General features: G+C 49.7%; 2 protein-coding genes across 5 annotated transcripts in view; both read right to left on the bottom strand.

Moving 5' to 3' along the window:
* LOC132384032 (phospholipase A and acyltransferase 3-like) overlaps positions 1-10,912 on the bottom strand; it is a 17,872-nt gene extending 6,960 nt beyond the window's left edge. Inside the window, exons 1-3 of one of the 3 annotated variants that reach the window (XM_059955315.1) lie at positions 8,000-10,912; positions 3,576-4,051; positions 1-69 (exon numbers count right to left, since the gene is read on the bottom strand). The exon at positions 1-69 is cut by the window's left edge and continues 53 nt beyond it. The gene's annotated coding sequence lies outside the window, so the exon portion shown is untranslated. Of the gene's footprint in view, positions 70-3,174; positions 3,337-3,575; positions 4,113-7,999 lie in introns of those variants that run through there. The other 2 variants (XM_059955314.1, XM_059955316.1) reach the window with 2 other exon arrangements.
* An 84-nt stretch (positions 10,913-10,996) lies between these two features.
* Positions 10,997-27,243, bottom strand: part of bbs1 (Bardet-Biedl syndrome 1) — a 67,695-nt gene continuing 51,448 nt past the window's right edge. For both annotated transcript variants that reach the window (XM_059955313.1, XM_059955312.1), the window contains exons 15-17: positions 21,298-21,432; positions 15,179-15,265; positions 10,997-11,878 (exon numbers count right to left, since the gene is read on the bottom strand). In XM_059955313.1, the coding sequence (XP_059811296.1) occupies positions 11,792-11,878; positions 15,179-15,265; positions 21,298-21,432 (309 nt within the window). In that variant the 3' untranslated portion in view covers positions 10,997-11,791. The remainder of the gene's footprint in view (positions 11,879-15,178; positions 15,266-21,297; positions 21,433-27,243) is intronic.

The raw sequence follows: 27,243 nt of genomic DNA, 5'->3' as shown, positions 1-27,243 counted from the left end.
GATCCTCCACCCCACGGGACCCAGAGCAAAGCTGATCTCGTTGCTTCCTTTCAGAGCCTGCAGGCGGGACTTCCCAGAAACAGAGCAGAGCAGAGGGTGTTAAACTGAGGTGAACTTTTAACCCACCCCCACTACATACACACAAACTCAAATACTCTCTCTCTCACACACACAAACTCTCTCTCTCAAACACAAACACACTCTCTCTCACACAAACGCTCTCTCACACACAAACTCTCTCACACAAACTCTCTCTCACACAAACTCTCTCTCACACAAACTCTCTCTCACACAAACTCTCTCTCACACAAACTCTCTCTCTCACACAAACTCTCTCTCACACAAACTCTCTCTCACACAAACTCTCTCTCACACAAACTCTCTCTCACACAAACTCTCTCTCACACAAACTCTCTCTCACACAAACTCTCTCTCTCACACAAACTCTCTCTCACACAAACTCTCTCTCACACAAACTCTCTCTCACACAAACTCTCTCTCACACAAACTCTCTCTCACACAAACTCTCTCTCTCACACAAACTCTCTCTCACACAATCTCTCTCTCACACAAACTCTCTCTCACACAATCTCTCTCTCACACAAACTCTCTCTCACACAAACTCTCTCTCACACAAACTCTCTCTCACACAAACTCTCTCTCACACAAACTCTCTCTCTCACACAAACTCTCTCTCACACAATCTCTCTCTCACACAAACTCTCTCTCACACAATCTCTCTCTCACACAAACTCTCTCTCACACAAACTCTCTCTCACACAAACTCTCTCTCTCACACAAACTCTCTCTCACATAAACACTCTCACACAATCTCTCTCTCACACACAAACTCTCTCTCACACAATCTCTCTCTCACACACAAACTCTCTCTCACATAAACACTCTCTCACACAATCTCTCTCTCTCACAATCTCTCTCTCACACAATCTCTCTCTCACACAAACTCTCTCTCACACAATCTCTCTCTCACACAAACTCTCTCTCACACAAACTCTCTCTCACACAAACTCTCTCTCTCACACAAACTCTCTCTCACACAATCTCTCTCTCTCTCACACAAACTCTCTCTCTCTCACACAAACTCTCTCTCACATAAACACTCTCACACAATCTCTCTCTCACACACACAAACTCTCTCTCACACAATCTCTCTCTCACACACAAACTCTCTCTCACATAAACACTCTCTCACACAATCTCTCTCTCTCAAACACAAACTCTCTCACAAACACTCTCTCACAATCTCTCTCTCTCAAACACAAAGTCTCTCATACACAAACTCTCTCTCTCACACACACATAAACACTCTCACACACACACACACAAACACTCTCACACGCAAACACTCTCACACACGCACATAAACATTCTCTTTCACATACACTCACACAGTCTCACACAAACACATAAAGTCTCTCACAAGCACACATGCTCTCTCACACACACAAACTCTCTGACACGCAGACTCTCACATGTATACACACACACACACCTGTACAGAAGGGACGGTTCGCACCTGAACTGGAGGGGAACTAATATCCTAGCACACATGCTCTCTCACACACACAAACTCTCTGACACACACACACACACACCTGAACTGGAGGGGAACTAATACCCTAGCGAAAAGCTTTGTTAAAGCTGCACGATGGAGTTTAAACTAGAGTTGCAGAGGGACGGGAACCAGAGTGCAAGGACCGGGCAGGGTCGGGTGTTGTGTGGAGCAATGCGAAGCTTGAAGAAAAGGGCACAAAAAGAAATCCCCGTCCCGCAGGCACCGGGGTTTCGAGACGGGACGGGACAAGCATCCGCTCAGCCGCGCAATGTCGGCGTACCAGAGACACCCGTGTCAGGTAACCCAGCTGCCCGGGATTCAAGGCCTTTGTTCGGGACGACGACTTCAAACACCAGCCAGGCGAACAGGGAGGGGCGGAGAGAGCGGGGCAAGCTGTCTCCATCGGAGCCGTCAATCCTGCCACACTTCCCGGACTTCGGCGTGAGGAGGGGAAGGGGAAAGTTGCTGTCGCCGCTCGGGACGGTCCGGCAGCGCGCACCGCGGACGCCCGTGATCGGAACTTCACAGGCTGACACCAGGCAGGACATCCTCGGTCCATAAAGGGTAGAGTAGGGCGCAGAGTGGCCTGGCACCCGAGGTGGACACGCATGTTCATCCGCACCGGATCTCTGTCCCACCACAGGGACAGACCCCAGCGCCTCATGGCTCAGGGCGAGAGACTAAAGGGGCAGATTAATCCTCTCACTTGGCCCCCACTGCCTTTCTTAAAGGGTTCTAACGTCGAAAACATTTCACAAAATGGGAATGTCTTTTTTTAAAAGAGAGGAAATGGGAAAATAAGAAAAACAGAGAGAGAAAGAGAAAGACAGTTATAATGTTGGCAAACACGGGAAAATCTGCAGATGTTTGAAATCCAAAGCACCAGACACACACACACACACACAAAATGCTGGAGGAACTCTGCTCTCAGGTTCCCCTTCTCCCATGGTCTTCTGCCCTTTCCTATCGGTTTTCCCCCTCCTCCAGCCCTTTATCTCTCTCACTAATCAGCTCCTCACTTCACCCCCTCTCTCGGTTCACCTGCCTCCTTGTACCTCTCCCCCTCCCCAGTCCCGCCGACGGGCTTCGGCCCGAACCGTCCACTGTTTACTCTTTTCCATAGACGCTATCTGGCCTGCGGAGTTCCTCCGGCATTTTGTGTGTTACTGCAATGTTGGCAATTCTTTCTTTAAAATATGTTTATGTAAGGAGCATAAGATGCGGGAGTCGAATAATTCCAAAAGCGGTTCTGCAGACGCGAATCACACATCTAGTTTTACTCTTTTCTCTCTCCCCCAAGAAAGGGAGATGTTGTGGTGTCTAATGGGTTAATCACTCTCGCCCGGGAGGCGCTCACATCTTGTCCGACACGCAGCGTTATCGGGGGAGTTCATCATCGGTCACACGACAGCGAAAAGGGCGGCCGGGGCGTTGATCAGCCTCTCCGCTTGGGGCAGGTAACCGTTTGGGTTCTGGTGGTCCTGCTGGGGAGATGTCACGTAGCCTCCTCCCTGACGGGAGAGGGGCAAACAGCCCACGAGCAGGGCGGGCGCTCTCTTCTCCCCCCTACCATCAGGGGCATGAAGGCTCAAACTCACCGATTCAGGAGCAGCTTCTTCCCCACTGCCATCCGATCCTTGAATGGACTTTGAACCCACGAACGCCGCTTCTTTACAATGTATGTTTTTGCACTACTTGTTTAACGTCTATATACTTCCTGTAAATATTTTTTTCCCCACCATGATTTCCTGCTGCAGAGTTACAATTTCACAGCACATTGAACCTGATTCTGACAGACAGGCTGCCATTGTCAAACACAGTCCTGCAAGTGACTCGCCAGCTCTCCCTCTCCACCCGAGGACAGGTGAGGAACGTGTCGGAACATTCACCACCCACCCACCCCACCTTTACCGGACTTTTCCTGCTGACCGCTGATTCGCGAATGAACCGCGCGGAGGAGCGGGAGCCATTGAGACGGCGGTGGGTGGCGGATTCTCACCTGGAAGGGCTGACCCTGCTCTCGGCTCGGCGGGTGGAGGTCTGACACTTGCAGTCTGGGCCGGGCGCTTTTATCGGAGACCAGCTCCCGTGACGAGTCGAAAGAGAAAGAGAAAGGGTTTTGGGAGAGTGGGGTGGGGAAACACTTCCAGGGCTCAGTTGGTCCGAGAGGCGTGACATTCCCGTTACGACTGACCTCTCTTCTGTCACACGGTCGTCTTCGGACTCTGCACATCACACTGTCACCTGCCGCCCGTTCGTTCCCGGGACAAAAACCCTCACACTCGATTTTCCGGGGAGTGTCCTGGCGTGGATTGAGAATCCGCTGGCGCACGGGAGGGGAAAGTTCAGATCCTTTTGCAAACGGGCAGCAGGTTCCGAAGTCGGAAGTGTAAAGGGATTTGGGCGTGATTCCCGAAAGGCGAACGCGCAGGTTGACTCGGAGCTGAGGACGGCTAATGCAAATCTTCAGCATTCCTTTTGAGAAAGTCAGAATATTTATTTATTTAAGATGTTTATTGCCGCTCAGTAATTCTACACCCACCCCCCGCCCGCCCACCCACTTGACCCTAGCCTAATCACAGGACAATCTACACTGGCCGTCTTTGTACTGTGGGAGAAAACCGGAGCGCCCGGAGGTAATCCTCACGGGGAGACGTACAGACAGCGGGAGTATACAAATAAAAATGCCGAGCAGTATCGGGGGGTGTTTTGGGCCCCATATCTGAGGGAGGGTGAGGTTTCCAAGAATGAAAGGGTTAATGTAGGAAAACCGCTTGCTGGCCCTCAGCCTGTATTCAACTGGAGATTAGAAGAATGAAGGTGATCTCTCCGAAAACTATCGAATGTTCAAAGGCCAAGATAGAGTGGATGTGGAGAGGAGGTTTCCTATAGTGGGGAGTCTAGGACCAGAGGTCACAGATAGAGTGGATGTGGAGAGGATGTTTCTGATAGTGGGGGAGTCTAGGACCAGAGGACACAGATAGAGTGGATGTGGAGAGGATGTTTCTGATAGTGGGGGAGTCTAGGACCAGAGGACACAGATAGAGTAGATGTGGAGAGGATGTTTCCTATAGTGGGGGAGTCTAGGACCAGAGGACACAGATAGAGTGGATGTGGAGAGGATGTTTCCTATAGTGGGGGAGTCTAGGACCAGAGGACACAGATAGAGTGGATGTGGAGAGGATGTTTCCTATAGTGGGGGAGTCTAGGACCAGAGGACACAGATAGAGTGGATGTGGAGAGGATATTTCCTATAGTGGGGAGTTTAGGACCAGAGGACACAGGTAGACTGGATGTGGAGTGGATGTTTCCTATAGTGGGGGAGTCTAGGACCAGAGGACACAGATAGAGTGGATGTGGAGAGCATGTTTCCTATAGTGGGAGAGTCTAGGACCAGAGGGCACAGATAGAGTGGATGTGGAGAGGATGTTTCCGATAGTGGGGGAGTCTGGGACGAGAGGGCACAGATAGAGTGGATGTGGAGAGGATGTTTCCTATAGTGGGGGATTCTAGGACCAGAGGACACAGATAGTGTGGATGTGGAGAGGATCTTTCCTATAGTCGGGGAGTCTAGGACCAGAGGACACAGATAGAGTGGATGTGGAGAGGATGTTTCCTATAGTGGGGGAGTCTAGGACGAGAGGACACAGATAGAGTGGATGTGGAGAGGATGTTTCCTATAGTGGGGGATTCTAGGACCAGAGGACACACATAGAGTGGATGTGGAGAGGATGCTTCCTATAGTGGGGGAGTCTGGGACCAGAGGACGCAGATAGAGTGGATGTGGAGAGGATGTTTCCTATAGTGGGAGAGTCTAGGACCAGAGGGCACAGATAGAGTGCATGTGGAGAGGATGTTTCCGATAGTGGGGGAGTCTGGGACGAGAGGGCACAGATAGAGTGGATGTGGAGAGGATGTTTCCTATAGTGGGGGATTCTAGGACCAGAGGACACAGATAGAGTGGATGTGGAGAGGATATTTCCTATAGTGGGGAGTTTAGGACCAGAGGACACAGATAGAGTGGATGTGGAGAGGATGTTTACTATAGTGGGGGAGTCTAGGACGAGAGGACACAGATAGAGTGGATGTGGAGAGGATGTTTCCTATAGTGGGGGATTCTAGGACCAGAGGACACAGATAGTGTGGATGTGGAGAGGATGTTTCCTATAGTGGGGGATTCTAGGACCAGAGGACACAGATAGTGTGGATGTGGAGAGGATGTTTCCGATAGTGGGGGAGTCTAGGACCAGAGGATACAGATAGAGTGGATGTGGAGAGGATGTTTCTGATAGTGGGGGAGTCTAGGACCAGAGGACACACATAGAGTGGATGTGGAGAGGATGTTTCCTATAGTGGGGGACTCTGGGAACAGAGGATACAGATAGAGTGGATGTGGAGAGGATGTTTCCTATAGTGGGAGAGTCTAGGACCAGAGGGCACAGATAGAGTGGATGTGGAGAGGATGTTTCCTTTAGTGGGAAGTCTAGGACCAGGGGACATAGATAGAGTGGACGTGGAGAGGATGTTTCCTGTAGTGGGGGAGTCTAGGACCAGAGGACACAGATAGAGTGGATGTGGAGAGGATGTTTACTATAGTGGGGGAGTCTAGGACCAGAGGACACAGATAGAGTGGATGTGGATAGGATGTTTCCTATAGTGGGTGAATCTAGGACCAGAGGGCACTGATAGAGTGGATGTGGAGAGGATGTTTCCTATAGTGGGGGAGTCTAGAACCAGAGGACACACATAGAGTGGATGTGGAGAGGATGTTTCCTATGGTGGGGAGTCTTGGACCAGAGGACACACATAGAGTGGATGTGGAGAGGATGTTTCCTATGGTGGGGAGTCTAGGACCAGAGGACACAGATAGAGTGGATGTGGAGAGGATGTTTCCTATAGTGGGTGAATCTAGGAACAGAGGGCACTGATAGAGTGGATGTGGAGAGGATGTTTCCTATAGTGGGGGAGTCTAGGACCAGAGGACACAGATAGAGTGGATGTGGAGAGGATGTTTCTGATAGTGGGGGAGTCTAGGACCAGAGGACACAGATAGAGTGGATGTGGAGAGGATGTTTCTGATAGTGGGTGAATCTAGGACCAGAGGGCACTGATAGAGTGGATGTGGAGAGGATGTTTCCTGTGGTGGGGAGTCTAGGACCACAGATAGAGTGGATGTGGAGAGGATGTTTCCTGTGGTGGGGAGTCTAGGACCACAGATAGAGTGGATGTGGAGAGGATGTTTCCTATAGTGGGTGAATCTAGGACCAGAGGGCACTGATAGAGTGGATGTGGAGAGGATGTTTCCTATAGTGGGGGAGTCTAGGACCAGAGGACACAGATAGAGTGGATGTGGAGAGGATGTTTCTGATAGTGGGGGAGTCTAGGACCAGAGGATACAGATAGAGTGGATGTGGAGAGGATGTTTCTGATAGTGGGGGAGTCTAGGACCAGAGGACACACATAGAGTGGATGTGGAGAGGATGTTTCCTATAGTGGGGGAGTCTAGGACCAGAGGACACAGATAGAGTGGATGTGGAGAGGATGTTTCCTGTGGTGGGGAGTCTAGGAACAGAGGACACAGATAGAGTGGATGTGGAGAGGATGTTTCCGATAGTGGGGGAGTCTGGGACCAGAGGACACAGATAGAGTGGATGTGGAGAGGATGTTTCCAATAGTGGGTGAGTCTGGGACCAGAGGGCACAGATAGAGTGGATGTGGAGAGGATGTTTCCTATAGTGGGGGAGTCTCGGACCAGAGGGCACAAATAGATTGGATGTGGAGAGGATGTTTCCGATAGTGGGGGAGTCTGGGACCAGAGGGCACAGATAGAGTGGATGTGGAGAGGATGTTTCCTATAGTGGGGGAGTCTAGGACCAGAGGACACAGATAGAGTGGATGTGGAGAGGATGTTTCCTGTAGTGGGGGAGTCTTGGATCACAAGGCATAGTGCCAGAATAGATGGGACGTCGTTAAGAACAGAGATGAGGAATAACTTTGTTCAGCAGAGGGTGGTGTATCTGTGGAATTCATTGCCACAGATGTCTGTGGAAGCAGCGTCATTGAGTATTTTCAAAGTGGACATTGGCAGATCTTTGATTAATCGGGGCGTCAATGGTTACGGGGAGAAAGCAGGAGACCAGTGTTGAGAGGTAAAGTGAATTGCCTGATGGGAATAGGTTGAGTGAACTCGGCCTTTTCTCCTTGGAGCGATGGAGGATGAGAGGTGACCCGATAGAGGTTTACAAGATAATGAGATCCCCCAGCATTTTGTGTGTGTTCCTCTGGACTTCCAGCATCTGCAGAATCTCATGTTTATGCTAGGCTTCTTATTTCCCTGGGTAGCTCAGTAGCAAGGTAAATTTATTACCAAGGTACAATATGTCACCATATACAACCGAGAGATTCATTTTCTTTCAGGCATACCCAATAAATCCTTAATAGTATCAGTGAAAAAGCACACCAGCTTGGGCGTTCAACCAGCGCGCAAAAGACATCAAACTGCACAAATAAAGAAGAAAAATATAATAATAAAAAATACCAGTAGAATGAGATAAAGAGTCCTTGTAAGTGGTTGTGGGAACAGTTCAGTGAAAGGCCAAGTGAAGTCTTCCATCTGGTTGAGGGGTAGTAACTGTTTCTGAGCCTGCTGGTGAGGGTTCTGGGGCTCCAATGCCTTCTAGCAATGAGATGAAGGCACGACCCGGGTGGTGGGTGTCCCTGATGATGGATGCTGCTTTCCTACGACAGTGTTATGTGTAGACGTGCCAAACCCATAATCTTCTGGAGGATTTCCCTTTCAAGGAGATTGGTGTTTCCATACTGATGCATCACCGCACTGCTGTAGAAGTTTGTCAAAGTTCTGGATGTCACGCCGAATCTTCACAAACTCCTAAGGAGGTAGGGGTGCTGCCATGCTTTCTCCGTAATGGCACTCGTGTGCTGGGCCCCGAGATAGGTCCTTTAAAATACTAACACTGGGGTGCTGACCCTCTCCATCTCTGGTCCCCCGATGAGGACTGGCACATCGACCTCTGATTTCCCCCTCCTGAAGTCAGTAATCACCTCTGTGGTCTTGCTGAGGCCAAGCGAGAGGTTATTGTGGCACTGCTTGGCCAGATTTTAATTCCCCCTCCCAGATGCTGATTCATCCTCACCCCTGAGACGGCATGTTTGACAAATGCTCTAATACAGGCTCACACAGAACTTGCAAAACAGGACTTTAATCTACTGATAGCAGCACAATTAAAATATCATGACACAAAATTATAACAGGTGTTTGAATCCTGAAGTAAAACATTGTCACTGAGCCAGAACGTGAACTCTGGGGCTCTCTCCACAGACGCTGCCTGACGTGTTGAGTGTTTCCAGCACGTTTTATTGAATGTTACGCATGATTATATCCTCTGCACGTCCAACATGCATTTGCTCGTGTTTATTGAGGGATGCAGTGCAGAACAGGCCCCTCTGGCCCTTCGAGGCCCAGTGACCCCACAACCCCGGTTAAGTCTGACTCAAACACGGGACAATCCGCTGATTTAACACTAGCCTAACCACAGGACAACTTACAATCACCAATTAACCTACCAACCGGAAATCTTTGGAGTGTGGGAGGAAATGGCAACACCCAGAGGAGAGCCTACGCTTGCCACACGGAGATTATACAAGCTCCTTACAGAAGAGCGGCAGAATTGAACTTGCCGAGCTGTAACAGCATACCACCAACCGCTACCCATGGATCAGGGAGTTGGGAACGATTCACCGGCAGCAGAGAGGACAGGGAGATGGAAAGTTAAAAGTCAAAGATTGCTGGTCATGGGCGACGTCAGGAAGTCCTTCTCACAACAGACAGAGCGCAGTGCGGTGTGCAACGGACACACAGGAACCAAGTACAGAGCACAGTGCTGCCTTATGGCCACACACTGGATTTTAACACAGAGCACAGCGCAGTCGAACTGGCCCACACTGGAGTCTAATAAAGAACACATTGTGTTTATTAAGTGGACATGATTAAGGACACCGGGGAGTGGAGGAACTGGGAAAGAGGAGGGAAGTGGTCATGTGAACAGCATCAGGCGGCTGCTGGGCTGAACAGTCCACTTCTGCCCTAGTGTCAGAAGGAAACTCAATCGCACACTCACTCAAAGCAAACAGGAGGGGTCGGAATCTCCTCAGGGAGGAGGCTCATCGACAAGCTTGGACCTGGAGGGAAGAGAGGGAGGCGTGGAGTTGAAGACCAGTTTTAATAGTGCCATTGCCTTATGTGTAAGATAAAGGATACACTGCCCAGATGGAAATTAACACAGACAAGTGGGAGGTGCTGCACTTCGATGGGGCAAACAGAAGGGCAATTAGGAGTGTTGCAGAACAGAGGGATCTGGGAATACAGGTCCATAATTTCATGAAAGCTAGAAAGGGTCGTAAAGAGATCTTTCAGCACAGCGCCCTTCATAAATCGGGCATCATTTCATAAATGTTCAGACATCATTTTGAAGATGTTGGTGCGGCCTAATTTGGAGTTTTGTCCTCAGTTCTGGTCACCTACCGACAGGAAAGATATCAATACAATTGAAAGGGTGCAGTGAAAGTTTACAAGGGTGTTGCTGGGCCTTGACGACCCGAGTTGGAGGCAGAAAGTCGAATAGGTTCGGACGTGGGAAAACGAGGGGAGATTTGATAGAGGCAGGCAAACTTGAGAGGGCTTAATGCAAGCAGGCCTTTCCCACTGAAGTGGGGTGAGAGTAGAACCGAGTCAGAGGCGACAGGGAAAAGGTGAAGTATCGAAGGAGAACTTCATCTGGGGGTGGTGCGAGAGCGGAACGAGCTGCCAGCAGACGTGGCGGGTGCGGGTTCAATTGCAATTTTGAAAGTTTAGATACATAGATGGATGGGAAAGGGGGCCATGGTCCAGGGCAGGACAATGGCACCAGGCAGAATAACAGAACAGCACGGATTAGATGGGCCAAAGGAACTATTCCTGTGTTGTGGTGATCAATGCACTTGCACTATGACTGCACTCCCTCTCCTAGTCACACGGTCGGCCGTAAGAACCCAGCGTGGTAACTGTCTGACATTGCCTTGTGGTGACTCAAGGGTTGCTGATTAAGCACCGGGGGTGGTTTCGCAAACACAAGACAGGCTGCGGATGCTGGAAATACTAAGCAACACACACACACAAAGTGCTGGAGGAGCTCAGCACGTCAGGCAGCATCTACGGACAAGAGTAAACAGTTGACGTTTCAGCCTGAGGCCCTTCGTCAGTCGCAGAGTGTCGACTGTTTGCTCCTTTCTATAGATGCTACCTGGTCTGCTGAGCCCCTCCAGCATTTTGTGTGTGTCGAAGAGAGTAGTTTCCTGCGCAAATTGTACTCTGTCCCTTTCCAATCAGTTCCACGTTCACACCCTCCCCTACGTCTGATATTGTAACAGCTTTTCCCACTCTCCCAACCTGTGCATTGCACGCTGCTGTTAGCTGCGGGAAAAAAATAAATTGTCCGGTTCCTTAACCATTCCCTGGAGACTGAGCCCCCAGCCAACAACTCCCCTTGTCTTTCAGCCGGTGACCTGCAGTGTGGTCCAGTGAGGCTACGGGGGCAGGACCAGCAATGGCTGATCCATCGTCAAGGCCTGGAAGAGCCAGAGGTGTCCTGGTCAGAATGGGGGGGGGGGGAATACAAGAGATTTAAAGCGGAGGTTCTTGATTAGTCAAAGGTAACGAGGAGAAGGCAGGAGACCTGGGTTGAGAGGGATAATAAACCAATCACAATCAAATGGCAGAGCAGACTCGATGGGCCGAAAGGCCTAATTCTGCTCCTATGGAGTGGGTATCAGCAGGGTCACAGTGGCGAGTAAAGTCTGGGTGACTGCCAATTAAGTCCAACACTACTCTAACTCCTGCAGCGAAATGTCCGCAGCACGCTTTGGTCTCTCCGAGCCCGACCCCCAGCACACAGAAAGATCCCATCAACAGCCTACTGCGGCAATGGGCTGGGGTCACCCGAGTCGGGCCGAAGGACAGCAGCAGAGAGTTTGCACAGGATGGTGGGGAGGGGACAAGGCCACCCTGCTGCAGGTGTGAACAGTACCCTGCGGAGTGGGGTCGGTTTTCCGGGAGCCGTGTCCCTGGGAATCCCACGGCTGTTTACACCTCCTCCTCCCCCAACCCCCCCCCCCCCCCATTGCCACCCTGTCCTCTGGCCTGGAGGCTCCGATCGGACTTCAGCCCACGGCGGACCCCTCGCTGACTGGCATGTTGACGTGGGCGGTCAGCAGTGGGGAGCAGGACCCGGCCCGCAGCACGAACACCTGGGAGGGAGGGAGAACAGCAGTCAGTGGGCAGCAGCCCAGCCTCTGAGCACGGAACGGCCCTGCTCCGTGTCCCCTTCACAATCTGCCACACCCCCCCCCACCAGCTGATGCTCGTGGGGGTCAGAGGGTCGGATTGTTTGGGAGGGAGCAGCCTAGGTCCAAGATATCCCTCCGGCATCAAAGAGGACAGCCCCAGAATCCCCTCTGCTGTCCTCCACCCTCCCAATCAAATCCCTCAGCTCCGCAGCCCTCCGAGGTAACTGCACTTCTGGCCTCGAGGCATCCCCTCCCTACACCCTTCCACCCCTCTCTTCCCCTGCAAAGCCTTGGCTGAGCACCCGGTCTTCGCAACGGTAGCGTGTAACAGCCAGCGTGATGACATATGCGGCAGCAACTCTGATCCCATTCCCACCGCTGCCTGCAAGGAGTCCGTACGTTCTCCCCACGACCGCGTGGGTTTCCTCCGGTTTCCTCCCGCATTACAAAGGTGGGCAGGTTTGGGTTAGTAAGTTTTGGGGGTGCTATGTTGGCGCCCCGAAGCCCGAGCAAACCCGTACTGTTGGTCGTTGCCTCGAGCAATGCGTTTCGCTGTTTGTTTCAATATACGTGTCAGTACCTCCAGTTGAACTCTGTCTTTTTGTGTGTCCCCCCTCACTGTCAGTCTGTGGTTTTGTATTGCCATGTGCTCCTGTCCCTGCTCCTGCTCTACTCCGGCCCCTGTATCACCGAGTACTCCACCTCTCATCTGTTTCTCATTATTACCTGTGTTGCTGCCACCTGTGACTCATTGTGCTCCACCTATCATCTGCCTCTCTGTTTATTGCTCAGTGTATTTCGGTTTTGCCAGATTGTGCCAGCGAGTTTTCCCGAGCCTTTACAGCGTTCGTATCTGTACTCTGTCCTTCTGCATATCGACCCTGCCTACCTGCTGACCTAGATTTCACCGATTTATCTTGATTGTTCTGGTTTTTGACTCTGCCTGTTTCCTGATTCTGGTTTTTGGATTTCTCTGGATGTTTTGATCTCTGCCTGAACTTTGATGCTGACTTTGTTTGCATCTCGGGATTTGCTGTTCAATAAATATCACTGTGTGCACAGTACTGGGTCTGCGGTTGGATCCCTGCTCCAGCGCCCTGTCAGTACACACAACAAATAAAGAAAGCTAATCTTTAAATCAATACCTTGCGTTTGCGTGGCGACCTTGGGCCGCAGAAAGAGGTGTTGGAACAGAAGGTGTTGGCTTTATTAGTTGTGCAGTGAAACATGTTGTTTGGCATCCTCCACTCTCACTTTGCGACCCAAACTGAGCAGAGAGATCTTGGGGTCTCTCATAGCTCCTTGAAAGTGGCTACACAGGTCGATAAGGTGGTTAAGAAGGCCAATGAAATGCTTCCTTTTATTAATCGAGGCACTGAGTTTAAAAGTCAAGAGGTTACGTTGCAACTTTATAAACTCTGGTTGGGCCACATCTACTGTATTGCACACAGTTCCCCCTATAGTCGCCCCCCTATAGGAAGGATGTTGAGGTTTCAGAGGGGATACAGAAGAGGTTTCACCAAGATGCTGCCTGGTTTAGAGGGCCTCTGCTATCACGAGAGGCTGGCCAAACTCGGGTTGTTTTCTCCGGAGTGGCAGAAGCCGAGGGGAGACCTGATGGAGGTTTATAAGGTTATGAGAGGCAAAGATAGAGTGGACAGGGAGTATCTGTTTCCCAGAGGGCATGCATTGGAGGTGAGGGGGGTAGGTTAAAGAGCAAGTTTTTGTGTTCCCTTTGGAGCCCTTATTTACAAAAGACAGGATTAAATATATAGATGCTCTGAAGATGAAACAATTGGTTATTAGGGGAAAGAAATAAATATACATATTAAAGTTATTACGAATTCCATGGACCATGTGGAGATCTTCCAACAACCAGGCATTCTTTCTTTCTTTCTTTCTTTCTTTCTTTCTTTTTTTTTCTATAGGGCAGTTAGGGGGGAGGGGTTAAGGGGAGGGGGTATGGGTTATATACATTGTTTTTTCATACTTTGTAACCATTTAAAAATGCAATAAAAAAAGTTTAAAAAAAAAAGAGCAAGTTTTTTACTCAGAGAGTGGAGGATGCAAAACAACGTGTTTCACTGTACAACAAATAAAGCCAACATCTTCTGTTCCAACACTTCTTTCTGCAGCCCAAGGTATTGATGCTGTGTGGTGACCTTGGGCCACGGAAGGAGACGATGGGACAGAATAAAAAGATTAGCTTTATTTGTGGTGCTGATTTTACCTGTTCTCCCCGACGCAGCAGAGGGCCAGTGTCTGCTGTAGGGCTGTGGTCAGGTACGGGACGGGCCTGGGTCAGTACTCTATGGTGGCAGCCCCCTCCCGAGCTGAATACCTCAGCCCTCTCAGACCGACGTGGTAGGAAATGGTTTCTCACTACAGGATGGAGGGGAGGGAGAGAGGGAAAGCTCTGCCCCAAGATGCATAGGACATTCGAGCACAGTACAGGCCCTTTTGTGCACAGAGTTGTGCCAACCTTTTCAACTACTCTTAAGATCAAGCAAACCATCCCCTTCCCACATAACCCTCCATTTTTTTTCTTTCCCCCATGTGCTTTCCTCAAAGCCTCTTGAATGTCCCTAATGCCTCTACCCAACCATCCCTGGCAGGGCATTCCACACAACTACTGCCCTAATTATAAAACAAAACCTGCCTCTGACATCCCTCCAATCACCTTAAAATGATACCCTCTCATCCTCCTTCGCCCCGAACAGAAAAGCCCAAGCTTGCTCGGCCTTTCCTCAGAAGACATGCTCTCCAAACCAGGCAGTATTCTGGTAAAACTCCACAAGACCACAAGATATAGGAGCTGAATCAGGCCATTTGGCCCATCAAGTCTGCTCATGCTATTTCATCATGGCTGATCCATTTCCCCTCAGCCCCGTTCTCCTGCCTTCTCCCCATATCCCTTCACGCCCTGACCAATCCAGAATTCATTGACCTCCGCCTTAAGCTTACCTGAAGATTCGACCTCCGCAGGTGTCTGAGGCAACAAATTCCACAGATTCACCACTCTCACCTCTGTTCTAAATGGGTGTCCTTCTACTCTGAGGCTGTCTCCTCCCATCACGGGAAACATCCTCCCCATATCCACCCTTTCAACATTCGAGAGTTTTCAAAGTGGCCACCCCCTCATCTTTCTTCCGCACCCTCTCCAAAGCTCCCTCGTCCAGTGAGGTGACCAGAACTGGACACAATGCTCCGAGTTTGCGGAAGGGGCAAATTGTGGCCCCCCCCGCCACCCCGAAGCCTCACCTTGATGGTGTCGGAAATGCCCCTGTCACTCAGACACTGCACGAAGGTTTCGATGGGGTAAATCAGACCCGGCACTAGCATCGGGACCTGCAAAACACAATTCAGAAACGGTTACTTGAGAGCAAAACCAGTTATTTACAGAACCTTGGCGTAGTTATACCATGGAATCGGTGTTGGTTCGTCTGTAGTATGGCAATTACAGGGAGGTGCTACATAATACTTAGCAGTGTTGTTGAAGCACACACAGCGATTCAGGGAATGCTTTGAGACAGAGTGACTATGAACAGAATTTGCATAAACACAGGAGTTCTGCTGATGCCGGAAACCCGGAGCACCACACACACACAGACATTTTGGGGCAAGACCCTTAATCAGGACTGGAAAGGGAGGGGGAAGAAGCCAGAATAAGAAGGTGGGGGGGTGGAGAAGAAAGGAAGGAATGCATCTCAGAACGAGCACAAAGTAAAATTCATTATCCGAGTACGCACACGTCACCACATACAACCCTGAGATTCATTATCCTGCAGGTGTACTCAGCAAGTCTGTAGAACAGTAACTGTAAACCGGCTTAAAACCGAGGAAGAGCATAGAAGACAACAAACTGTGCAAAGGCAAATATAAACAAATAGCAATAAATAACAAGAGCATGAAATAACAAGATAAAAGAATCTTTAAAGTGAGATTATTGGTTGTGGCAACACCAGAAATAGAACGAGTGTAGTTATCCCCTTTTGCTCAAGAGCCTGATGGTTGAGGGGTGGTAACTGTTCCTGACCCTGGTGGTGCGAGTCCTGAGGCTCCTGTACCTCCTTCCTGATGGTTGAGGGGTAGTAACTGTTCCTGACCCTGGTGGTGTGAGTCCTGAGGCTCCTGTACCTCCTTCCTGATGGTTGAGGGGTAATAACTGTTCCTGACCCTGGTGGTGCGAGACCTGAGGCTCCTGTACCTCCTTCCTGATGGTTGAGGGGTAGTAACTGTTCCTGACCCTGGTGGTGCGAGTCCTCAGGCTCCTGTACCTCCTTCCTGATGGTTGAGGGGTAGTAACTGTTCCTGACCCTGGTGGTGCAAGTCCTGAGGCTCCTGTACCTTCTTCCTGATGGCAGCAGCGAGAAGAGAGCACGGCCTGGGTGGTGGGGATCCCTGACGATGGATGCTGCTTTCCTACGACTGTGTTTCGTGTAGATGTGCTTAGTGGCTGGGACTTTTGTGGGACTTGTGTTCCCATACCAGGCTGTAATGCCGCCAGTCAGCACCCTTTCCACCTCGCATCTATAGAAGTTTGCCGAGGTTTTTGATGACGTGCCGAACCTCTGCGGGCTCCTGAGGAAGGAGAGGAACTGTCATATTTTCTTTGCAATTACAGTTATATGATAGGTCCAGGACAGATCCTCTGAGATAGTGACACCCAAGAGTTTAAAGTTACTGACCCTCTCCACTCTGATTTTCCAATGAGTACTGGCTCATGGGAGGTTTCCCTCGCCTGAAGTCTATAATCAGCTCCTTGGTCTTGCTGACATTGAGTGAAAGGTTGTTGCTGTGGAGCCAGATTTTCAAACTCCCTCCCGTATGCTGAACAATTCCGGCCTTGTCCCGAGTTCACAGCTTTTTTAAATTTGCTCTGTTTAACTTCAATTATGGTAGAGATAAAGGAGTTCATAATTCTTGCAGTTAACTTTATTATCTTTGCACGAAAGTAGGTATGTTTCAGATAGCTAATATTAGTCATTCCTGATGAAGGGTCTTGGCCCGAAACATTGGCTATTCTTTTTTCACGGATGCTGCCTGACCTGCTGAGTTCTTCCAGCGTTGTGTACGTCACTCTGTGATTGTTTTTACAGAGGGTCACTCTACCAGGAGCATTATAGACAAAGGATCTGAAGCATTGTTGGGATCCCCACATCCCATCCCACAATCTCTAGAAAAGGAGCAGAGGTAACCCAGGAAGTTATAGACCATTGAGTCTTACTTCAGTCATTGGTAAGTTGATGGAGAAGAACCTGAGAGGCAGGATTTATGAGCATTTGGAGAAACATAATCTAATTAGGGATAGTCAGCATGGCTTTGTCAAGGGCAGGTCATGCCTTACGAGCCTGAGTGAATTTTTTGAGGATGTGACTAAACACATTGATGAAGGAAGAGCAGTAGATGTAGTGTATATGGATTTCAGCAAGGCATTTGATAAGTTACCCCATGCGGCTTACTGATAAAGTAAGGAGGCATAGGATCCAAGGGGACATTGCTTTGTGGATCCAGAATTGGCTTGCCCACAGAAGGCAAAGAGTGGTTATGGATGGGTCATATTCTGCATGGAAGTCAGTGACCAGTGGTGTGCCTCAGGGATCTGATCTCAGACCCTTACTCTTTGTGATTTTTATAAATGACATGGATGAGGAAGTGGAGGGATGGGTTAGTAAGTTTGCTGATGACACAAAAGTTGGAGGTGTTGTGGATAGTGTGGAGGGCTGTCAGAGGTTACAGCGGGACATTGATAGGATGCAAAACTGGGCTGAGAAGTGGCAGATGGAGTTCAACCCAGATAAGTGTGAAGTGGTTCATTTTGGTAGGTCAAGTAGGTCAGGCAGAATATAGCATTAATGGCAAGACTCTTGGCAGTGTGGAGAATCAGAGGGATCTTGGGGTCTGAGACCACAGGACGCTCAAAGCAGCTGCACAGGTTGACTCTGTGGTTAAGAAGACATACGGTGTATTGGAATTGAATTTAGGAGCTGAGAGGTAATGTTGCAACTATATAGGATCCTAGCCAGTCCCCACTTGGAGTACTGTGCTCAGTTCTGGTCGCCTCACTAGAGGAAGGATGTGGAAACCATAGAAAGGGAGCAGAGGAGATTTACAAGGATGTTGCCTGGATTGGGGAGCATGCCTTATGCGAATCGGTTACGTGAACTCGGCCTTTTCTCCTCGGAGCGACGGAGGATGAGAGTCACGGGGCATTACAACACTGAAAAAGGCCCTTCAGCCCATCTGGTCTGTGCCGGCCTGTTTCCAGCTTAGTCCCACCTTCCTGCACCCTTTCATGTACTTATCCAAACTTATCTTAAACTGATCCTGCATCTACCACTCCTGCTGGCAGTGCATTCACACCACCCTCTCAGTGAAGACGTTCCCCTTCAGGATCTGTTGAAATATTTAACCTTTCACCCTTAACCCACGACCTCTAGTTGTCGTCCCACCCAACCTCAGTGGAAAAACACGAAATCTGCAGATGCTGGAAATTCAAACAACAACACACACAAAATGCTAGTGGAACACATTAGGCCAGGCAGCATCTATAGGGAGAAGCGCTGTCGATGTTTTTGGCTGAGACCCTTCGTCAGTGGAAAAAGCCTGCTTACATTTACCCTATCTAGACCCTCATAATTTTGTATACCTCTATCAAAATCCTCCCTCAATCTCCGACTCTTCAGGGAATAAAGTCGTAACCTATTCAACTGTTCCTGTAACTCAGGTCCTCAATCCTGGCAAGACCCTTGTAAATTTGCTCTGCGCTCTTTCAAGTTTCAAATGCAGGGTTCGGGGTCGAAGTTCGGCTTGGGCAGTGGTTCTTGATTTCCACTGGAGTTGCAAGACAGCTCGTGTGGAAATAAAGATCTTTAAAGTTTTATGCTCTAACACCCTTCCTGTAGGTAGATGACCAGAACTTCACACAGTAGTCCAAATCAGGCCTCACCAACATCTTATACAGTTTCAACAGAACACAATAATAATGACAACACACAAAATGCTGGAGGAGCTCAGCAGGCCGGGCAGCATCTATGGAAATGAATAAACCATTGATGTTTCGGGCCGAGACCCTTCTTCGGGACTAGTGCCAAAATAAAAGGATGGGAGGGAGGGTAAGGTGATAGGTGAAGTCAGGTGGGTGGGAAAGGTCAAGGGTCAGAGAGGAAGGAATCTGACAGGAGAGGAGAGCGGACCATAGGAGAAAGGGAAGGAGGAGGGGACTCAGGGGGATGTGATAGGCAGGTGAGATGAGATAAAAGGTAGAGAGTGGAATAGAGAAAGAGGGGAGGGGGAGGGAAATTTTTTTGTACTGTAAGGAGAAATCGGTATTGATGCCATCAGGTTGGAAAAATAATAGTAACAACTTTGTTTATAGAGCACTTTTGGTGTAGTTAACACTGCTTTACAAAGATGAAAACAAATCTTTTAAAAAACCATGGAAATAAAAGACAAAAAGATGCTAGTTAAAAGCAAGGTTAAGTAAATTGGTTTTGAGCCGTGGTTTTAAATTTTAGTGTCAGCTGAGTCGGCACCCCTTACAGTTTTAGTTACTGAATTCCACAGTTTGGGTGCGTAGTTCAAAACAAGCTGACCTGCCAATAATCTTTTGAGGGAGGTTGTTTAGGTGAAAGGGAGGGGCAGAAGACAACCTGAGAGCTTGAGCAGGATTATAAAACAAAACCGATTCTGTGTGATGGACTCGGGTCCCAGATCATCAAGAGCTTTAAAAACAAGTAAGAGGACTTTAAAATGAATTCCAAACGATACAGAAAGCCAACACAGCAGCTAGTATGGAAGAGATATGTTCCCTCATTCTGCTTAGCATCGTAACGTCCCAACTTCTGTATTCAATGCCCTGATGTGGTAAAAAAAATAACACGAGCCCTGATGCTACTTTCCAAGAAACCGTCGACCTGCATTCCCAGTTCTCTCTGTTCAACCTCTGCGACTCGCCACATGGTGACGGGGGTGTGGGAAAGGCGAGGGTTTTCCAGATACCAGAGAGGAAGAGCGCAATCCAGCCCACCAGAGATCTGCACTTCCCCACATGGTTCCTGTTTCCCATTCAGTGAGGGGCCACGTGACGCTCCCTTCCCTCTGCACCACGCGGGGAGACGGTCCCTGCCGTGGGTGGGCCCTCGCCCCCGCTACGTCTGGGATTCCCAGCAGCTGGGCAAGGGGTGACATTAAAGATAAAGATGAGCTTTTATTTCCCTACCCCCCCACCCCCCCACAGACACTGCTATCTGTATAGTTCGTACTCGCTGTGACCATATGAGATTTCTCTGGGTGTAAAGTCTAGTGTAAAGTCTCTCTAGTTTCCTCCCACAGTCCAAAGAAAGGGTTATTAAGTTGTCGGGCAGGCTATGTCGGTACCATGCTTGCGGGCTGCCCCCCCAGCACAATTCTTGGCTGTTAACACAAATGATACATTTCACTGTACGTTTCAATGACAAATAAAGATTAAAGAGATTAGCTTTATTTAACAAACGTACATCCAAGCGTACAGTGAAATGCATTGTTAGTGTTACTGGGGGCCAAGTCATTGGGCATATTTAAGGCAGGGGGTGATAGGTTCTTGACTGGGCAGGGTGTGAAGGGATACGGGGAGAAGGCAGGAGATTGGGGGCAGAGAGGGGAGATGGATCAGCCAAGATGAAATGGCGGAATAGAATCGATGGGCCGAATGGCCCAATTCTGCTCCTGTTTCTAAATGGTCTACGGTCTAAATCAAGTCAGCGAAGACCGTGCTGGGACCCTACAGGCGTCGCCACAACTCACTAAAGTACAGCACGCCGACAACTCACCAACGCTAACTGGTCCGTCTTGGGAATGTGGGAGGGAACTGGAGCACCCGGAGGAAACCCACACGGTCGCGGAGAGAAGGTACAAACACCTCACAGATAGTGCCGGAACCGGCCGCCTGAGGACACAGACGTGGCTAACTCCGAACCTCCCTGAGCCACGGGAGGTCGAGGTGGGGGTAGACAGGCTATTGAACATTCCACTTTCGCAATAAAAAGCTCACTGTCGACCTCATGGTGGCCCTCGCACCCTCCTGTCTCCCAGCACTGCATTCTCCCTGTGACTGCACCACTTTACTCTGCATTCCGTTGACTCCCCTTGTACTGCCTCGACGCACGTTTCGAAAACCAAGGTTTGCCTGTTTCGCAGTACACGACGCACGCTGTAGGATAGCGCACCAGTGTAGCGGACATCACAGCACTTTACGGCACCAGCGATCTCCGATCAGGAGATTAATCGGTCAGTTGGAGATCGTCCCGTGATTAGGCTAGGGTTTAGAAAGTTGGGTTGCTGGGCCAGAAGGGCGTTTGCCATAATGTTTCTAACCCCACCCTCCCACACACTCCCCTCACCTTGAAGAAGCTCCTTTTGATGCAGTACAGGTTCTCGTTGTACAGGAGGCAGATGAGGAGGTCGACGGCCGGCCGGGCGGCTGACATGTTCTGCACATTCAGGGTCAGCTTGAAGGAGGGGCCGATGCCCTGGACCTATGATACAGACAAGGCCCCGGTGTTACGTTTGGCTCGTTGGCTCCCAAAAATGGGTTCGCTCTCCTGACTGCCCTCCCCCCCCCAAAGGGTGCTGGAATCCAACCCTAAGCGAGGGTCATAAACCATTAGCATTCGTTTCGATGGGACTAAAAAGTAAAAGCATGGATATTCTACTTAGGGTTCACAAGCAACGTTGCCTCTAACTTGTAATGCCCGGTGTGCGCAAAAATCTTGTGCTGTGCAATTTCTTTTGCCCATTGACAACATCATGTGCGCGCTGAGTAATTTCTTCAATAAAAACAGCATAAACTAGCCAGTTCTAAAATCTGCAAGTTATCGCTAACTCCTTGTTGTCAACACCGTCCGCATCAGAAACCAGAAAAGGAAATGTGATGGTGCACGGTCGTAAAATGTAGCTAAAGTGCCGACGAGGTACAGGGTGACAGCATTTTGTGCGCAGTCTAAATTCCTCTGCGAACCAACTGCACGAGATGTGTGCGCGCGCACACACCTTAGAGGGAACGTTGCTCATAAGGCATTGGTCAGACTGCATTTGGAGTATCGCAAGCAGCTCTGGGCCCCATATCTAAGGAGGGATGGATGTGCTGCTACTGGAGAGGGTCCAGAGGACGTTCACGAGAATGATCAGAGAAAGGAAAGGGTTAACCGTCTGATGGTTCAGGGCTTATATGTGGAGTTCAGGGGGCTGAATCCTCCTGAAAAGCATATTGTTCATACAGGTCAAACCAGCCTCATTGAAACCTATCGAATGCTGAAAGCCCTGGATAGAGTGGACCGGGAGAGGACGTTTCTTATGGTGGGGGAGTCTAGGACCTGAGGGCATCGCCTCAGAATAGAGGAACGTCCGTTTAGAACGGAGATGAGGAGGAATTTCTTCAACCAGAGGGCGGTGAACCTGTGGAATTTGTTGCCATGGGCAGTTGTGGAGGCCGTGTCTTTAAGGCAGAGGTTGATAGATATTGAATTGGTCAGGGCGTGAAGGCAGGAGACTGGGGCAGAGAGGGAAATGGATCAGTCATTATGAAATGGTGGAGCAGACTCTCGATGGGTCAAATGGCCTAATTGTGCTCCTATATCTTATGGTTTTACGGTCTTATTACTTTAAAACGTTGAGATAAAACAAAACCAATGCAGAATAAAGTGAAATAAGTGTGAAGTGGAGCACAAGCTAAATGATAAAGTGGGGGATTTGTAAAGAGGGTACGTGTAGAGTCGAACTATTGAACCATTTAATAGTCCGATAACAGCCAGGCAGAAGCTGTCCTTGTACCTAGCGGTACGTGCTTTATGGCTTTTGTGTCTTCGGTCCGATGAAGAGAGACCGTCTGGGGCGGGCGGGGTCGCTGCTTTACTGATGGACAGGGGAGATCTCACTGAAACCCACCAGATACTGAAAAGCCTGGAAAGAGTAGGCGTAAAATCAATGTTTCCATCAATAGGGGAGCCTAGAACCAGAGGGCACATCCTCAGAATAAAGGGTCGTCCCTTTAGAACAGAAAATGAGGAGGAATTTCTTCAGCCCGAGGGTTGAACCTGGGGAATTTATTGCCACAGATCGGTGTGGAGGACGAGTTAGCCAGTGTATTCAGGGCAAAGACTGGTAAGTTAAGGGTTACAAAGGGAAGGCAGGAAAATGGTATTGAGAAGGAAAAAAAAATCTGCCACGATGATGGGCTGAATTGCCTTATTCTGCTCCGATATCTTACCGTCTTATGCTGATCTCCTGCGCCCAGAGGATGGCAGGTCAATCTTCACTCTGAGGGGTTACATATTACACCCTGACCCCTGAGATACTACATGTTGGTCCTTGACCCCAGGCATAACACCCTGGCACTCAACCCCCTGGATGCCAGAACTTTAACCTCTGAGTGGGATTGGGAGTTGGTTAGTTAATCACCTTTAACCTAGGTCCCACCACTGTGGACAATATGAGAGTATTCTGACATGCAGAGAGATCTCGGGGTCCAAGTCCGCAACTCACTGAAATTGACCGAGCAAGTTGGCAGAGTGGTAGACGAGGCACAAGGCAGGCTTGCCTCCATTAGTTCATGTTCAAGACTGTAGATACCTTCAACCAAGTGAAACAAGATCCCTCCAGACCATGGTGCACACAGCACATAAAACAAAATATTACCACAAATTAGTTAATAAAATATGAAAAAGGATCTAGTGCTTTCCCAGCATATATGATAAATAAACTCTTCTCCTGTTTCCAGCCGGGTACGGGTATTGATTACAACCTACGTTTCAATGACAAACTCTGCCACCTTCATCAGGGATGATGTCTGGGCATGTCTAGTCTGGTGGTATTTATAACCCCGTCGTCCCTCCCTCCTGATAGGTTGGTCCTCATCCAATCAGGTTTCCCCTGTCCCATCCTCTTTCCAAATTGAATTGCGGTTCTTACTCAGAATGAGACTTCCCTCTGAGTTCTGTTTCAGTGGCTTTCTTCACCAGGTGGTCCCAAAACCCACTGGCACGGCGCAGTAGTTTTGTGCCATCGAAGTCAATCCTATGGCCATTGCAAATACAACGTTCAGCTACTGCCGATTTCTCCGGGTCACCCAAACAGATACACCTCCTGTGCTCCTTCATGTGGGTTCCTACTGTCTGGTTGACATACGCTGCTCCGCGTTCACAGGGAATCCTGTAAACACTAGCTATCCTGAGTCCCAGGTCATCTTTGAAATAAAACTAGAGGAAAAGAATTTTAACGAAGATAAAGGTCTCGCTCCAAGTTAAAACTGGAATTCAATTGTAAAAAGGGCGGGAGTGCGGAAACCTGATTGGATGAGGACTAACCAATCAGGAGGGTCGGATGAGAGGGTATAAATACCACTGGACTAGACATAGAAACATAGAAAACCTACAGCACAATTCAGGCCCTTTGGCCCACAAAGCTGCGCTGAAGATGTCCTTATCTTAGAACTTACTTAGTTCTCTACTGGTAGTTCTCTATCTTAGTTCTCAATACCCTCTATTTTTGGCACATTCGGTATTATTTAGTGTCAGTTAGTCAAACGTTTGTCTCAGTCTATAGTATATATTTTACCTTTCTATGCATATAAAATGCTCAAGAACGTATGTTTCAGCGCCAGGCTCGGGAACGGAAGTTCCTTAGTTCAATCCAGTGACAGACCGCTCCTGTGTGCGCTCTCCACCGTGCCGGGTTGACGTGGAGGATCAAAAACCCAAAACCCAATAATTAAACCATTGCGTTGCTTACTGATAATTGTAGCTTTCACCAGGGCAGAGCCTTTCTCACTTTATCCTTTAAAATTGTTCCGATCGTTGACCGATGTAGCCGAACGCTTTTCCAATGACCGATGGCGTTTCACCTCTTTCCGATTGCTTTATTACTTCCACTTTATTTTCAATCGTGATCGTGATTATTTTCGTGAACAGAAACTGCGGATTCAGAGCTGCGCCGGGTCCTAATGTCCACCGCACTGAGACAGGTTAAATAAAGTCCGGGGTTCCGCCGGGTCCTAATGTCCACCGCACTGAGACAGGTTAAATAAGGTCTAGGGTTCCGCCAGGTCCTGATGTCCACCGCACTGAGACAGGTTTAATAAGGTCTGGGGTTCCGCCGGGTCCTAATGTCCACCGCACTGAGACAGGTTAAATAAGGTCTGGGGTTCCACCGGGTCCTAATGTCCACCGCACTGAGACAGGTTAAATAAGGTCCGGGGTTCCGCCGGGTCCTAATGTCCACCGCACTGAGACAGGTTAAATAAGGTCTGGGGTTCCGCCAGGTCCTGATGTCCACCGCACTGAGACAGGTTTAATAAGGTCTGGGGTTCCGCCGGGTCCTAATGTCCACCGCACTGAGACAGGTTTAATAAGGTCTGGGGTTCCGCCGGGTCCTAATGTCCACCGCACTGAGACAGGTTTAATAAGGTCTGGGGTTCCGCCGGGTCCTGATGTCCACCGCACTGAGACAGGTTTAATAAGGTCTGGGGTTCCGCCGGGTCCTGATGTCCACCGCACTGAGACAGGTTAAATAAGGTCTGGGGTTCCTCCGGGTCCTGATGTTCACCGCACTGACAGGTTAAATAAGGTCTGGGGTTCCACCGGGTCCTAATGTCCACCACACTGAGACAGGTTAAATAAGGTCCAGGGTTCCGCCGGGTCCTAAGGTCCACCGCACTGAGACAGGTTAAATAAGGTCTGGGGCTCCGCTGGGTCCTAATGTCCACCGCATTGAGACAGGTTAAATAAGGTCTGGGGTTCCACCGGGTCCTAATGTCCACCGCACTGAGACAGGTTAAATAAGGTCTGGGGTTCCGCTGGGTCCTAAGGTCCACCGCACTGAGACAGGTTAAATAAGGTCCGGGGTTCCGCCGGATACTAATGTCCACTGCACTGAGACAGGTTTAAAAAGGTCCGGGGTTCCGCCGGGACCTAATGTCCACCGCACTGAGACAGGTTTAATAAGGTCTGGGGTTCTGCCGGGTCCTGATGTCCACCGCACTGAGACAGGTTAAATAAGGTCTGGGGTTCTGCCGGGTCCTAATGTCCACCGCATTGAGACAGGTTTAATAGGGTCCGGGGTTCCGCCGGGTCCTAATGTCCACCGCATTGAGACAGGTTTAATAAGGGACTTGAGCATCTGCGTTTTTTGGTATCCACGAGGGGTCCCGGAACCAATCCCCCGCGGATAAGGAGGGCTGACTGTATATCCAGCCCTCTTGAAACACTCCAGTCTGCGCTTTCGAAGCAGCCCTGCAGCGCTGAGGTTCCTGATCTCCCTCTGAACTGGTCCAACTCGTTTAACCAGTGGTCTGTAGCAGGGATTAGCAAAGTGGGTGTGTGGTGGGAGTATCCGAGGAGAGGGTGGGGACAGCCTTATCGGCTCCATAGGTTCTCTCCTCCGGCTGCAGAATTGACATGCTGGTAGAACTACGGCAGGACTGTTTTAAATTGACAGGATTGAAGTCACCAGCAACAGTGAAGACACCATCGGGCACAGGGGGATGGGGGGTGGGGTGGATGTAGACAGCTATAATCACAATGACAGTGAACTTCCTTGGTAAACACGAAGTACACTGTCGATGCTGTGGTCAAATCAACACGTACAAACAAGCTGGATGAACTCAGCAGGTCGGGCAGCATCCATTGAAATGAGCAGTCAACGTTTCGGACCGAGACCCTTCGTCAGGGCTGAAGAAGGAGGGGGCAGGGGCCCTATAAAGAAGGTGGGGGGAGGGTGGAAAACCAATCAGAGGAAAGATCAAGGGGTGGGAGAGGGGAAGCAGGGATGGGATAGGCAGGAGAGGTGAAGGAGGAATGTAAGGGGAAAGCACTATGGGTAGTAGAAGAAGGCAGAATCATGAGAGAGGTGATAGGCAGCTGGAGGAGGAGGCAGAGTGAAAGTGGGATGGGGGAAGGGAAAGGGAGGGAACTACCAGAAGTTGGAGAATTCGATGTTCATACCAAGGGGCTGGAGACTACCCAGACGGTAGATGAGGTGTTGCTCTTCCAACCCGAGTTTGGCCTCATCATGGCAGTAGAGGAGGCCATGCATGGACATATCCGAATGGGAATGCAGATTTGCTGCCTATCACCTCTCTCATGATTCTGCCTTCTTCTACTACCCATAGTGCTTTCCCCTTAGATTCATTCTTCACCTCTCCTGCCTATCGCCTCCCCCACCCCTTGATCTTTCCTCTGATTGGTTTTCCACCCTCTCCCCACCTTCTTTATGGGGCCCTGGCCCCCTCCTTCTTCAGTCCTGACGAAGGGTCTCGGCCCGAAACGTTGACTGCTCCTTTCAACCGCCCTGCT

Source organism: Hypanus sabinus, chromosome 31 (genome assembly GCF_030144855.1).
Source record: "Hypanus sabinus isolate sHypSab1 chromosome 31, sHypSab1.hap1, whole genome shotgun sequence".
Taxonomy (NCBI): Eukaryota; Metazoa; Chordata; class Chondrichthyes; order Myliobatiformes; family Dasyatidae; genus Hypanus; species Hypanus sabinus.
This window is presented reverse-complemented; position numbering and strand designations above follow the sequence as displayed.